At 43.6% G+C, this 15,435-nt stretch overlaps 1 protein-coding gene across 2 annotated transcripts in view; it reads left to right on the plus strand.

The window, feature by feature from the left end:
- The window catches only part of LOC120041312 (mitogen-activated protein kinase kinase kinase 4-like), an 83,824-nt gene that overhangs the window by 62,078 nt on the left and 6,311 nt on the right, over positions 1–15,435 (plus strand). Inside the window, exons 15-26 of one of the 2 annotated variants that reach the window (XM_038986250.1) lie at positions 2,637–2,849; positions 2,961–3,039; positions 3,300–3,393; positions 3,724–3,858; positions 5,376–5,476; positions 5,683–5,766; positions 5,998–6,189; positions 6,443–6,513; positions 6,726–6,842; positions 7,089–7,248; positions 7,580–7,699; positions 9,917–10,023. In XM_038986250.1, the coding sequence (XP_038842178.1) occupies positions 2,637–2,849; positions 2,961–3,039; positions 3,300–3,393; positions 3,724–3,858; positions 5,376–5,476; positions 5,683–5,766; positions 5,998–6,189; positions 6,443–6,513; positions 6,726–6,842; positions 7,089–7,248; positions 7,580–7,699; positions 9,917–10,023 (1,473 nt within the window). The remainder of the gene's footprint in view (positions 1–2,636; positions 2,850–2,960; positions 3,040–3,299; positions 3,394–3,723; positions 3,859–5,375; positions 5,477–5,682; positions 5,767–5,997; positions 6,190–6,442; positions 6,514–6,725; positions 6,843–7,088; positions 7,249–7,579; positions 7,700–9,916; positions 10,024–15,435) is intronic. The other variant, XM_038986252.1, reaches the window with a different exon arrangement.

Below are 15,435 nucleotides of genomic sequence, written 5' to 3' on the forward strand. Positions count from 1 at the left end.
AATTGGAGGGTTGTGTTAGTACAGTGATGAACCGTAGAGATGTAATTGGAGGGTTGTGTTAGTACAGTGATGAACCGTAGAGATGTAATTGGAGGGTTGTGTTAATACAGTGATGAACCGTAGAGATGTAATTGGACGGTTGTGTTAGTACAGTGATGAGATGTAATTGGAGGGTTGTGTTAGTACAGTGATGAACCGTAGAGATGTAATTGGAGGGTTGTGTTAGTACAGTGATGAACCGTAGAGATGTAATTGGAGGGTTGTGTTAGTACAGTGATGAACCGTAGAGATGTAATTGGAGGGTTGTGTTAGTACAGTGATGAACCGTAGAGATGTAATTGGAGGGTTGTGTTAGTACAGTGATGAACCGTAGAGATGTAATTGGAGGGTTGTGTTAGTACAGTGATGAACCGTAGAGATGTAATTGGAGGGTTGTGTTAGTACAGTGATGAACCGTAGAGATGTAAGCTGGAGGGTTGTGTTAGTACAGTGATGAACCGTAGAGATGTAAGCTGGAGGGTTGTGTTAGTACAGTGATGAACCGTAGAGATGTAAGCTGGAGGGTTGTGTTAGTACAGTGATGAACCGTAGAGATGTAATTGGACAGTTGTGTTAGTACAGTGATGAACCGTAGAGATGTAATTGGAGGGTTGTGTTAATACAGTGATGAACCGTAGAGATGTGATTGGAGGGTTGTGTTAATACAGTGATGAACCGTAGAGATGTAATTGGAGGGTTGTGTTAGTACAGTGATGAACCGTAGAGATGTAATTGGAGGGTTGTGTTAGTACAGTGATGAACCGTAGAGATGTAATTGGAGGGTTGTGTTAGTACAGTGATGAACCGTAGAGATGTAATTGGAGGGTTGTGTTAATACAGTGATGAACCGTAGAGATGTAATTGGACGGTTGTGTTAGTACAGTGATGAACCGTAGAGATGTAATTGGAGAGTTGTGTTAGTACAGTGATGAACCGTAGAGATGTAATTGGAGAGTTGTGTTAGTACAGTGATGAGATGTAATTGGAGGGTTGTGTTAGTACAGTGATGAGATGTAATTGGAGGGTTGTGTTAGTACAGTGATGAGATGTAATTGGAGGGTTGTGTTAGTACAGTGATGAACCGTAGAGATGTAATTGGAGGGTTGTGTTAGTACAGTGATGAACCGTAGAGATGTAATTGGAGGGTTGTGTTAGTACAGTGATGAACCGTAGAGATGTAATTGGAGGGTTGTGTTAATACAGTGATGAACCGTAGAGATGTAATTGGAGGGTTGTGTTAGTACAGTGATGAACCGTAGAGATGTAATTGGAGGGTTGTGTTAGTACAGTGATGAACCGTAGAGATGTAATTGGAGGGTTGTGTTAGTACAGTGATGAACCGTAGAGATGTAATTGGAGGTAATTGGAGGGTTGTGTTAGTAATGTTACAGGGATGAGCTGTTAGCGGAAGGTAATTGTAAACATATCTATTTGGGTCTGGTTGCACAGTTGTTCTTTTTCTGAGGAAGGCTGACATGGAAACACGGCATCGTTTTTACAATAGGTTCTATTGAACATGCAACAGAAATAAAGACATTTGAATAATAGCAAGATTGGCATGGTCCTCCTTGTGTTTTTGTCTAACCTGTCTGACCCCTAAACCATAGTACAACTGACCCTCCTATTGGCTGCGTTTACACAGACAGCCCAATTCTGATCTTTTGCCCAATTATTGGCAAACGAGCTGATCTGAGGCTCCCTGTGTGAAGGCAGTGTTAAGTTCCTCACAGTAGCAGCACAAGGAACAGTGCTGTGGTTCTGTTTGTGATGTAAGGGTTATACTGTGGTTCTGTTTGTGATGTAAGGGTTATACTGTGGTTCTGTTTGTGATGGAAGGGTTATACTGTGGTTCTGTTTGTGATGTAAGGGTTATACTGTGGTTCTGTTTGTGATGTAAGGGTTATACTGTGGTTCTGTTTGTGATGGAAGGGTTATACTGTGGTTCTGTTTGTGATGGAAGGGTTATACTGTGGTTCTGTTTGTGATGGAAGGGTTATACTGTGGTTCTGTTTGTGATGGAAGGGTTATACTGTGGTTCTGTTTGTGATGGAAGGGTTATACTGTGGTTCTGTTTGTGATGTAAGGGTTATACTGTGGTTCTGTTTGTGATGTAAGGGTTATACTGTGGTTCTGTTTGTGATGGAAGGGTTATACTGTGGTTCTGTTTGTGATGGAAGGGTTATACTGTGGTTCTGTTTGTGATGGAAGGGTTATACTGTGGTTCTGTTTGTGATGTAAGGGTTATACTGTGGTTCTGTTTGTGATGGAAGGGTTATACTGTGGTTCTGTTTGTGATGGAAGGGTTATACTGTGGTTCTGTTTGTGATGGAAGGGTTATACTGTGGTTCTGTTTGATGTAAGGGTTATACTGTGGTTCTGTTTGTGATGGAAGGGTTATACTGTGGTTCTGTTTGTGATGGAAGGGTTATACTGTGGTTCTGTTTGATGTAAGGGTTATACTGTGGTTCTGTTTGTGATGGAAGGGTTATACTGTGGTTCTGTTTGATGTAAGGGTTATACTGTGGTTCTGTTTGTGATGTAAGGGTTATACTGTTCCAGTGAAGAGACACTTCAAATGTACCTCTTGTTCTCCATAGTACCACAAGGAGGTGGTGCGTCTGATGTCGGGGGAGTTCCGTCAGCGGATCGGGGAGCGCTACATCTCTTTCGCCAGGAAGTGGATGAACTATGTCCTCACTAAGTGTGAAAGTGGCCGGGGTACCAGACCCCGCTGGGCCACTCAAGGCTTTGATTTCCTCCAAGCCATCGAACCTGCCTTCATCTCTGCTTTACCAGAGGACGACTTCCTAGTAAAAACATACTACTTCATTGACTGATTTATTAAATGACTACGTTATTGATTAATTGATTGGGCATTTTGCAGAATGGTATTGTGATTACATAAATCCTTCCCTCTGCAGAATTTGCAAGCTCTGATGAACGAGTGCATTGGTCATGTGATCGGGAAGCCTCACAGCCCAGTCAGTGGCCTGTACATAGGTAAGACCCTGCCTCACCTGCACAAATATGTGGGCCTGTGTGGCTCAGTTGGCAAGACCATGGTGCTAGCAGCAATGCCAAGGTCATGGGTTCAAGTCCCTCAGGGATCACATGCGCATGATGAACATGTATGCACTCATTGGATAAAACCCCCATCTTGTTAGCCTTAAGGGGCCAGAAACTAGTGTGTAGAAATAGGAGGGCTGGAGTCAAATATCTTGGCCTTGTTGAGGATGGCCCTTCCTCTCTTCTCTACTCAGCCTCCAGGAACAGTCCTCGACCGGTCAAGGTCCCTCGTTGCCATAGTGACCCCCCCAACCCCCAGCTGTTCATCCCCAATGCAGAGGGCTTCAGGTAGGTCAAAGGTCATGCTTACAATCAGGCACTAAGAACCATTTGCGGCCTTGATAATACTGTGTTTTTATAATGTGTGTTTTCCTGCATGTTCTCATATTCCTCATGTTCTCTGGTCTTGTGCAGTAATTGATGGGTTTTAAATTGGGTGGTTGAACTTGTATTAATGCTTTTGTGACTCTGAATGAGTTAACAGGGAGTGTGGGTGTATGTTCTCATGTGTAACTGGTGACACCTTTGAAAGGATGTTACTGTTTGGGTGCTTGGGACACATACACACACCTCATCTCCAAGGCACTCCAGAGTTCCTCAGTGTGTTTTTGTCACCAGCTCTAGGAGTCTCCCTTGCGACCTACGGACTCAGCTGTGTCTACCTACAGGCCCCCGCACAGTCCCTGCCCCTCAGGGCCCCCCCGGGGAACACGGTCCAACCAAAGCACCTGGATCCACCCCAAATGACGTCAGGTAGCCCCCCCCCCCCCCCCCCCCCCCCCAAGTACCAAGTACTACTAGGGTTGTACTATCAACCCAGAGCACCCCAGCCACAGGCTAATATCCCATATCCCACCCCTCCCATCTGAACTAGTCAACTAGTGGTTCAGATTTAAGTTCTATATTTCTTTCCCCTTATTTGACCAGGTGAGTTGACAGAGAAGTCGGGTTGACATGCCCCGGTGGTTTACCCTGCCATACTATCTCACAGTTTTGGACTGGACCCAGAGAGTAGCATGTTCTGCATGCTTATCCAGATGTAAAAAATATATATATATTGTAAAAAATAGATGTATTGTCACATGCAGTGAAATGTGTTTTACAAGGTCAGCCATAGTAGTACGGCGTATATTAGGGTTAAGTGCCTTGCTCAAGGGCACAGACAGATTTTTCAGCTTGTCAGCTCGGGTATTCAAACCAGCGATCTTTCGGTTACTGGCCCAGCGCTCTAACCGGTTTGTATGCGTTGCCGCTAACAGAAATGTGCATTTAAAAATACCACTTTATAACACTATCAAAACTACAGTTTTATAAGGACTGTCTTTTTAAAGGAATAGTTCACTCAAATGTGTTACCTTACCCTGAATGCCATCTATGGAGAGACTTTAATCCATGCTTTCCTTTTGTCCACCTGGCCAATATCCCACAACACACATTCTCCAACACGTGGTTGTGCATGGCGTGAGAAATGTAAACACAACCTGTTACCTCATCATGCTGCGGGAAAATACAATGCCAGAGTTACTCTGCTATTAATCCATATTAGTGTGGCCTTGCTTTTATTCTAAGCATCTGATGGGGCGCTCTTGATCTTTGGCTTGTTTGGTTTCTGTCCTTTTAAAATGAAAGCATGTTCTCTAGCTGAGCTGTCTGTTTGACCTTTGAACTTTGGTGGGATGGGCATAGTTCTAGAATCATTCTATTTCTACGGGTGTGGGGTAGGGTTCTAGAATCATTCTATTTCTACGGGTGTGGGGTAGGGTTGAGAGTTCTAGAATCATTCTATTTCTACGGGTGTGGGGTAGGGTTGAGAGTTCTAGAGTTATTGTATCACGTATTTGTTATGTTCCGCCATCTCGATAATCACAAGCCTCTTGACTGATATTGGTTGACCACAGGTCCCAGATATGTTTGTGCTGTCTCCTACGGTCATTGTTATGGCATCACAATAGCCATAGGAGTTGGCAACAGATCTGGAACCGGGCTAGTCTGGGACCTGAGCCGTACTGTACAATGCAGGATCAATGAGTTGGCCAGCTAACTTGGTAAAATATTTTGATTACATTATTATTATTTTTTTTTAAATGTACATACAAACACATTATCTAAGTTTTGGTTTTTTTAGTGAACCAGAAAATCTAGTTATTTCTGGTTGCTTATCAAAGTTGTCTGGTTAACTCATTGATCCTGCTTGGTAGTATGCCCCTCTGATGGCTGACAACTTGGGTAGATTGTAGTTGATTGTATGATACCTGCCTCTCCCTGTGCAGAGGGACCAACCTCCAGGAGAACGACAGGCTGTGGTCTGCAGCGGCCGAGATGCATTTCAGGTCTCTGAGCCGACACTCCAGTCCCACTGAGAACAGGGAAGGTATTAGACACTTTTAATTGTTTGCATTGTCCTGTTGAGATGTCTATGATATTGTCTTAATGGAACTGTGCATTCTGCATAATTACGTCTTTTTGACTGAACAAGAATGAAATAAAATGGAAAGTAGGAGTAGTCACTTGACCTGTGTGTTTTTCTACCTTAACATAGCTCCCATCTTACTGCCTGTCTGTCGTCTCTCTCATCAGAACCCTCCTATCCTAAGGGAGGAGAACCCAGCAGCACAGCTAGGAGAAGCTGGGAACTCCGCACCTTCATCAGCCAATCAAAAGGTGAGAATAACGAGGGGGTAGATGGGGGTGTTGCAAGTCCAAGTCCTAGATACCATCTCTGGCTGTTGTGCCCTTGTGCAAGGCACTTAATCTCTAAACTGCTCCAGAGTAGTGTGTAAAGTCCGTCTGTTCTATGCCTTTCCATTTCTCACATTTTACACAACTGAGAAAGTCTGTTTTCTATTCCTCTTCATTCCTGAGAGTCTGTCCTCTACACCTCTTTCTCCTCAGACACGGCAGCCAGACAGAGCCCCATGGAAGCTGTACGTCGCTCCATACACTCCTTCGAGGACAAACGCTACGCAGTCATGAAGCAAAGGAACATCATTGGCCAGGTGTGCGACACCCCCAAATCCTACGACAACGTCATGCACGTTGGCCTCCGCAAGGTCACCTTCAAGTGGCAGAGGGGCAACAAGATAGGTATGTACTGTACACCCTATTCCCTTTATATTGCACTACTTTTGGTCAGAGCCTCGGCTGAACTTGTGTCCCCCCTAAATGATACCCTATCCTCTATATACAGGGCTTTCCTCCAGAGCCCACGAGGCCCTGGCCAACAGTTGTACACAGTAAAGGGAATAGGTTGCCATTTTAGATTTTCCCTGGAGTTTGTCCTTTAGTATTGTTGTCTCATTTATCATGCCCATGGTGTTTCATCTGTCTCCCGCTACAGGTGAGGGACAGTATGGCAAGGTGTACACCTGCATCAACGTGGACACTGGGGAACTCATGGCTATGAAGGAGGTCGGTAGCCATGGCCTGATAGGCTTTTGTAGCCAAAGTGTTGCTACAACAATGGAGCACGGGAGCAGAATGTTGCCCTGAATTGAAAAAAATGTTTATGGTCATTTTAATTCACTGCCAGTTAACATCCATTCCTATCAACAGTTCCCATACTATTTTCCCATACGTAAAAAACATGTTTTTGTCCAATAAAAGTTTATTTTCCTGATCAGATCCGGTTCCAGCCGAACGACCATAAGGCGATAAAGGAGACAGCAGATGAGCTGAAGATCTTTGAGGGCATCAAACACCCCAACCTGGTCCGCTACTTTGGTGTTGAGCTACATCGGGTAAGAGCATGTGTCCCAAAGTTCTAGAAACTTTCCCTGGCTTTTCAGATATTCTAGTTGGAGGTTCCCGTAATCAAGAGGGAATCCTCCGACCGGAATCTCTGAAAAGCCAGGGAACTTTGGGAAAGTTTGAAAGGTCAGGTCAAACTCAGTCTATGTGAATGATATGACACTATGTATGAACGGGCTATAACATCAGATTGGATGTATGCATTAACTGTCTGTGTCCCTCCCTCTCCCCACCAGGAGGAGATGTACATCTTCATGGAGTACTGTGATGAGGGGACCCTGGAGGAGGTGTCCAGGCTTGGCCTACAGGAACACGTCATCAGGCTGTACAGCAAACAGACCACCACGGCCATCAACGTGCTGCACGAACACGGCATCGTGCACCGAGACATCAAGGGTCAGTTAGCACCTCTCTCTGGTGGAGATGTCTCTTTCTCTCTAGCCTACTGTTGGTCTCTTAATTCAATGTCAGGGTTATGCAGGCACCTTGTAGCAGTGTTATGAATCAGTTAATGCATTTTAGCTATAGACATTGGCTGGGGGTTTATGCCATAAAGAAAAGCTATCATCATTCTCAGATTGAGTTATCAACCTGCCTGTGGCTCCAGTGTCATTGACACAGCAGGAGTTGTTCTTACTGTATGGATGTCTCTATGAGCCCAGTGTCTCTCTCTCACTCCTCCTTTCTTGGCCTCTCTCTCACTGTTCCTCCTCTCTCTCTACCATAGGAGCCAACATCTTCCTGACGTCGTCAGGCTTGATCAAGCTGGGGGACTTTGGCTGTTCTGTGAAGCTGAACAATGCCCAGACCATGCCTGGAGAGGTTAACAGCACCATGGGAACGGCAGGTGAATGAGACACATTATGTTATACGCTCCCTTCAGAAAGTATTAATTTCCCCTCACCCATCTGCGACCTGTACGCTCTCGTTGGCTGGCCCTCGCGTCATACTCGTCGCCAAACCCACTGGCTCCAGGTCATCTACAAGACCCTGCTAGGTAAAGTCCCCCCTTATCTCAGCTCGCTGGTCACCATAGCAGCACCCACCTGTAGCACGCGCTCCAGCAGGAATATCTCTCTGGTCACCCCCAAAGCCAATTCTTCCTTTGGCTGCCAATGACTGGAATGAACTACAAAAATCTCTGAAATACAAAAATCTCTGAAACTGGAAACACTTGGCCCTCACTAGCTTTAAACACCAGCTGTCAGAGCAGCTCACAGATTACTGCACCTGTACATAGCCCATCTATAATTTAGCCCAAACAACTACCTCTTCCCCTACTGTATTTATTTTGCTCCTTTGGACCCCATTATTTATATTTCTACTTTGCTCATTCTTCCACTGCAAATCTACCATTCCAGTGTTTTACTTGGCCACCATGGCCTTTTTTGCCTTTACCTCCCTTATCTCACCTCATTTGCTCACATTGTATATAGACTTATTTTTCTACTGTATTATTGACTGTATGTTTGTTTTACTCCATGTGTAACTCTGTGTTGTTGTATGTGTCAAACTGCTTTGCTTTATTCTTGGCCAGGTCGCAATTGTAAATGAGAACTTGTTCTCAACTTGCCTACCTGGTTAAATAAAGGTGAAATAAATAAATAAAATAAATCTACACACACTACCCCATAATGACAATGTGAAAGCATGTTTTTAGACATTTTTGCGAATGTATTGATAATTAAATAAATATCAAATTTACATAAGTATTCACACCCCTGAGTCAATACTTTGTAGAAGCACCTTTGGCAGCGATTACAGCTGAGAGTCTCTGGATAAGATTCTAAGAGCTTTCCACAGCTGGATAGTGCAACATTTGCCCAATTATTATTTTTCAAATTCTTCAAGCACTGTCAAATTGGTTGTTGATCATTTCTAGGCAACCATTTTCAGGTCTTGCCATAGGTTTTCAAGCCAATTTAAGTCAAAACTGTAACACTGTCCACTGTAGATTTGGCCTTGTGTTTTAGGTTATTGTCCTGCTGAAAGGTGAAATAATTTCAGTGTCTGGTGGAAAGCAGACTGAACCAAGTTTTCCTCTAGGGAAAAATAATGTGAGTTTACTAAAGGCTGGGTAATTAGTTATCATGATGAAACTGAGTTAGGAAGGACACCTGTATCTTTGTAGTGACTGAGTGTATTGCTACACCATCTAAAGTGTAATTAATAACCATGATCAAAAGGAAATTCGATGTCTGCTTTTTTTACCCATCTACAAATAGGTGCCCTTCTTTGCAAGGCATTGGAAAACCTCCCTGGTCTTTGTGGTTGAGTCTGTGTTTGAAATTCACTGCTTGACTGAGGGATCTTACAGATAATTGTATGTGTGGGGTACTGAGATGAGGTAGTCATTCAAAAATCATGTTAAACACTTATTGCACACAGAGTGAGTCCATGCAAGTTATTATGGGACTTGTTAAGCACATTTTTACTCCTGAACTTATTTAGGCTTGACTCAAGACATTTCAGCATTAAACTTTTAGACATTATCGGGTATTGTGTGTAGGCCAGTGACACAAAATCAGTTTTAAATGATGGTTGTAACACAAAATGTGGAGAAAGTCAAGGGGTGTGAATACTTTGAAGGCCCAGTATGGAACCTGTACGTCTGCTGTGTACAACTACGTAGGTTTATTTTTGAACAATTCCCAAAAATAATTTCCTCCTGGGGGGAAAATTGTATTCTAATCTAATAGGACTTTAGTTTTTAATGTCACCACCCATTAGCCCCTCCTATGGTTACCCCTTCTCTTCTGGTAAAAGGACTCACGAGGCAATATGTGAGTTTACAAAAGCCTAGGTAATTAATTATCATAGTGAAACTTTAACCATCGCTGTGCTCCTTTGGCATTGTTGTATCTGTTTAAATGTAATGTCTCTTTGGTTATGAGTCGGACCCCAGTAAGACTAGCTGTCGACCCGAATGAATAAAACAAATCCAATCAATCTCCCTGCTGTCACAATTCATACACTTATCAAGATCTAAGAATAGAGAGATTTCATGTTTCAGATTATTGCTTGTTCAGTTGTTAACCTGCTCTTTCCCTACTCTATTCATCAGCATATATGGCACCTGAGGTCATTACGAGGGCAAAGGGCGAAGGTCATGGCCGAGCAGCTGACATCTGGAGTTTGGGATGTGTCCTCATCGAGATGGTGACTGGGAAGGTAAGAACTCGCTCAAGGGGAGGATTGAGCAGACATTTAACCATAATGGTTGCTCATACAATTCAAATGGTTCTAGCATTTCTTCTGCTGCTGCTACTACTACCACCTAACATTACCACCACCTACTACCTAACCCTACCTACTACTACTACTACTACCACCTAACATTACCACCACCTACTACCTAACCCTACCTACTACTACCACCTAACATTACCACCATCTACTACCTAACCCTACCTACTACTACCACCTAACATTACCACCATCTACTACCTAACCCTACCTACTACTACTACCACCTAACATTACCACCATCTACTACCTAACCCTACCTACTACTACTACCACCTAACATTACCACCATCTACTACCTAACCCTACCTACTACTACCACCTAACATTACCACCATCTACTACCTAACCCTACCTACTACTACCACCTAACTTTACCACCACCTACTACCTAACCCTACCTACTACTACTACCACCTAACATTACCACCACCTACTACCTAACCCTACCTACTACTACCACCTAACATTACCACCATCTACTACCTAACCCTACCTACTACTACCACCTAACTTTACCACCACCTACTACCTAACCCTACCTACTACTACCACCTAACATTACCACCACCTACTACCACCTAACATTACCACCACCTACTACCTAACCCTACCTACTACTACCACCTAACATTACCACCAACTACTACCTAACCCTACCTACTACTACCACCTAACATTACCACCACCTACTACCTAACCCTACCTACTACTACCACCTAACATTACCACCACCTACTACCTAACCCTACCTACTACTACCACCTAACATTACCACCACCTACTACCTAACCCTACCTACTACTACCACCTAACATTACCACCACCTACTACCTAACCCTACCTACTACTACCACCTAACATTACCACCACCTACTACCTAACCCTACCTACTACTACCACCTAACATTACCACCACCTACTACCTAACCCTACCTACTACTACTACTACCACCTAACATTACCACCAACTACTACCTAACCCTACCTACTACTACTACTACTACCACCTAACATTACCACCACCTACTACCTAACCCTACCTACTACTACTACCACCTAACATTACCACCACCTACTACCTAACCCTACCTACTACTACTACCACCTAACATTACCACCACCTACTACCTAACCCTACCTACTACTACTACCACCTAACATTACCACCACCTACTACCTAACCCTACCTACTACTACCACCTAACATTACCACCACCTACTACCTAACCCTACCTACTACTACCACCTAACATTACCACCACCTACTACCTAACCCTACTACTACTACTACCACCACCTACTACCTAACCCTACTACTACTACTACCACCACCTACTACCTAACCCTACTACTACTACTACCACCACCTACTACCTAACCCTACTACTACTACTACCACCTAACATTACCACCACCTACTACCTAACCCTACCTACTACTACCACCTAACATTACCACCACCTACTACCTAACCCTACCTACTACTACTACTACCTAACATTACCACCAACTACTACCTAACCCTACCTACTACTACTACTACCACCTAACATTACCACCAACTACTACCTAACCCTACCTACTACTACTACTACTACTACCACCACATAACATTACCACCAACTACTACCTAACCCTACCTACTACTACCACCTAACATTACCACCAACTACTACCTAACCCTACCTACTACTACTACTACTACCGCCTAACATTACCACCAACTACTACCTAACCCTACCTACTACTACTACTACATAGCACTAGCTGCTGCTACTACTACTACTACCACCTAACATTACCACCTACTACCTAACCCTACCTACTACTACTACTACCTAACCCTACCTACTACTACTACTACTACTACTACTACTACTACTACTACTACTACTACTACTACCACCACCTAACATTACCACCAACTACTACCTAACCCTACCTACTACTACCACCTAACATTACCACCATCTACTACCTAACCCTACCTACTACTACTACTACCACCTAACATTACCACCACCTACTACCTAACCCTACCTACTACTACCACCTAACATTATCACCACCTACTACCTAACCCTACCTACTACTACTACTACTACCACCTAACATTACCACCAACTACTACCTAACCCTACCTACTACTACTACTACCACCTAACATTACCACCACCTACTACTTAACCCTACCTACTACTACTACTACTACCACCTAACATTACCACCAACTACTACTACTACTACCACCTAACATTATCACCACCTACTACCTAACCCTACCTACTACTACTACCACCTAACATTACCACCAACTACTACCTAACCCTACCTACTACTACTACTACTACCTAACATTACCACCACCTACTACCTAACCCTACCTACTACTACTACTACCTAACCCTACCTACTACTACTACTACCTAACCCTACCTACTACTACTACTACCTAACATTACCACCACCTACTACCTAACCCTACCTACTACTACTACTACCTAACCCTACCTACTACTACTACTACCTAACCCTACCTACTACTACTACCACCTAACATTATCACCACCTACTACCTAACCCTACCTACTACTACCACCTAACATTACCACCAACTACTACCTAACCCTACCTACTACTACTACTACCGCCTAACATTACCACCAACTACTACCTAACCCTACCTACTCCTACCACCTAACATTATCACCAACTACTACCTAACCCTACTACTACCTAACATTACCACCGACTACTACCTAAACCTACCTACTACTACTACTACCACCTAACATTACCACCACCTACTACCTAACCCTACCTACTACTACCACCTAACATTACCACCAACTACTACCTAACCCTACCTACTACTACCACCTAACATTACCACCACCTACTACCTAACCCTACCTACTACCACCACCTAACATTACCACCAACTACTACCTAACCCTACCTACTACTACCACCTAACATTACCACCATCTACTACCTAACCCTACCTACTACTACCACCTAACATTACCACCAACTACTACCTAACCCTACCTACTACTACTACTACTACCACCTAACATTACCACCAACTACTACCTAACCCTACCTACTACTACTACTACTACCACCTAACATTACCACCAACTACTACCTAACCCTACCTACTACTACTACTACTACCACCTAACATTACCACCACCTACTACTTAACCCTACCTACTACTACTACTACTACCACCTAACATTACCACCAACTACTACTACTACTACTACCACCTAACATTATCACCACCTACTACCTAACCCTACCTACTACTACTACCACCTAACATTCACCACCTACTACCTAACCCTACCTACTACTACCACCTAACATTACCACCATCTACTACCTAACCCTACCTACTACTACTACCACCTAACATTACCACCAACTACTACCTAACCCTACCTACTACTACTACTACTACCGCCTAACATTACCACCAACTACTACCTAACCCTACCTACTACTACTACTACTACTACTACCACCTAACATTACCACCAACTACTACCTAACCCTACCTACTACTACTACTACTACCACCTAACATTACCACCACCTACTACCTAACCCTACCTACTACTACTACTACCTAACCCTACCTACTACTACTACTACTACCTAACCCTACCTACTACTACTACTACCACCTAACATTATCACCACCTACTACCTAACCCTACCTACTACTACCACCTAACATTACCACCAACTACTACCTAACCCTACCTACTACTACCACCTAACTTTACCACCAACTACTACCTAACCCTACCTACTACTACTACTACTACTACCGCCTAACATTACCACCAACTACTACCTAACCCTACCTACTACTACATAGCACTAGCTGCTGCTACTACTACCACCTAAGATTACCACCACCTACTACCACCTAACATTATCACCACCTACTACCTAACCCTACCTACTACTACTACCACCTAACATTATCACCACCTACTACCTAACCCTACCTACTACTACCACCTAACATTACCACCATCTACTACCTAACACTACCTACTACTACTACCACCTAACATTACCACCAACTGACCCTACCTACTACTACTACTACTACCGCCTAACATTACCACCAACTACTACCTAACCCTACCTACTACTACTACTACTACCTAACATTACCACCACCTACTACCTAACCCTACCTACTACTACCACCTACTACCTAACCCTACCTACTACTACCACCTAACATTACCACCAACTACTACCTAACCCTACCTACTACTACCACCTAACTTTACCACCAACTACTACCTAACCCTACCTACTACTACTACTACTACTACCGCCTAACATTACCACCAACTACTACCTAACCCTACCTACTACTACATAGCACTAGCTGCTGCTACTACTACCACCTAAGATTACCACCACCTACTACCACCTAACATTATCACCACCTACTACCTAACCCTACCTACTACTACTACCACCTAACATTATCACCACCTACTACCTAACCCTACCTACTACTACCACCTAACATTACCACCATCTACTACCTAACACTACCTACTACTACTACCACCTAACATTACCACCAACTGACCCTACCTACTACTACTACTACTACCGCCTAACATTACCACCAACTACTACCTAACCCTACCTACTACTACTACTACTACCTAACATTACCACCACCTACTACCTAACCCTACCTACTACTACTACTACCTAACCCTACCTACTACTACTACTACCTAACCCTACCTACTACTACCACCTAACATTACCACCAACTACTACCTAACCCTACCTACTACTACCACCTAACATTACCACCACCTACTACCTAACCCTACCTACTACTAATACTACCACCTAACATTACCACCAACTACTACCTAACCCTACCTACTACTACTACCACCACCACCTAACATTACCACCAACTACTACCTAACCCTACCTACTACTACCACCAACTACTACCTAACCCTACCTACTACTACCACCAACTACTACCTAACCCTACCTACTACCTACTACTACCACCTAACATTACCACCACCTAGTACCTAACCCTACCTACTACTACTACCACCACCTAACATTACCACCACCTACTACCTAACCCTACCTACTACTACCACTACCACCTAACATTACCACCACCTACTACCTAACCCTACCTACTACTACTACTACTACCACCTAACATTACCACCAACTACTACCTAACCCTACCTACTACTACCACCAACTACTACCTAACCCTACCTACTACTACTACTACCACCTAACATTAC

Source organism: Salvelinus namaycush, unplaced genomic scaffold (assembly GCF_016432855.1).
Source record: "Salvelinus namaycush isolate Seneca unplaced genomic scaffold, SaNama_1.0 Scaffold435, whole genome shotgun sequence".
Classification (NCBI taxonomy): Eukaryota; Metazoa; Chordata; class Actinopteri; order Salmoniformes; family Salmonidae; genus Salvelinus; species Salvelinus namaycush.